Source organism: Penaeus monodon, chromosome 30, assembly GCF_015228065.2.
Source record: "Penaeus monodon isolate SGIC_2016 chromosome 30, NSTDA_Pmon_1, whole genome shotgun sequence".
In the NCBI taxonomy this organism is placed as follows: domain Eukaryota; kingdom Metazoa; phylum Arthropoda; class Malacostraca; order Decapoda; family Penaeidae; genus Penaeus; species Penaeus monodon.
Genome location: NC_051415.1, coordinates 34,575,773 through 34,576,019, shown reverse-complemented (window position 1 = coordinate 34,576,019; position 247 = coordinate 34,575,773). Strand labels below are relative to the sequence as shown.

The 247-nt window shown below is 46.2% G+C and overlaps 1 protein-coding gene across 1 annotated transcript in view; it reads right to left on the bottom strand.

Annotated features, from left to right (window-relative positions):
- The window catches only part of LOC119592435 (murinoglobulin-2-like), a gene marked incomplete at its 5' end in the record, with an annotated part of 10,056 nt that overhangs the window by 7,619 nt on the left and 2,190 nt on the right, over positions 1 to 247 (bottom strand). Inside the window, 1 exon segment of the mRNA XM_037941259.1 lies at positions 4 to 147. Coding sequence (XP_037797187.1) covers positions 4 to 147 — 144 coding nt within the window.

The following is a 247-nucleotide window of genomic DNA, read 5'->3' as shown; positions in this document are numbered from 1 at the left end:
CACCTTAATGCTCTCGACATAATTCGCCCAGACAACAGTTGCAATGATGCCATCCTCTTGGGTAAACATTGTGGCACACTTCCCCGCTGCGCACACTTCCACTGGCACCCGTTCAGCCGCAGTGCCATTGAAGAAAGTCAGCCTTGCCTGGTTTTGTTTTGAAGGAGTGAAGATGAAAAATATATTGAAGAAGAACAAGGAGATGGTCAGGATGGTATGGAAGAGAGAATAGGTAAGTGTGAAGATA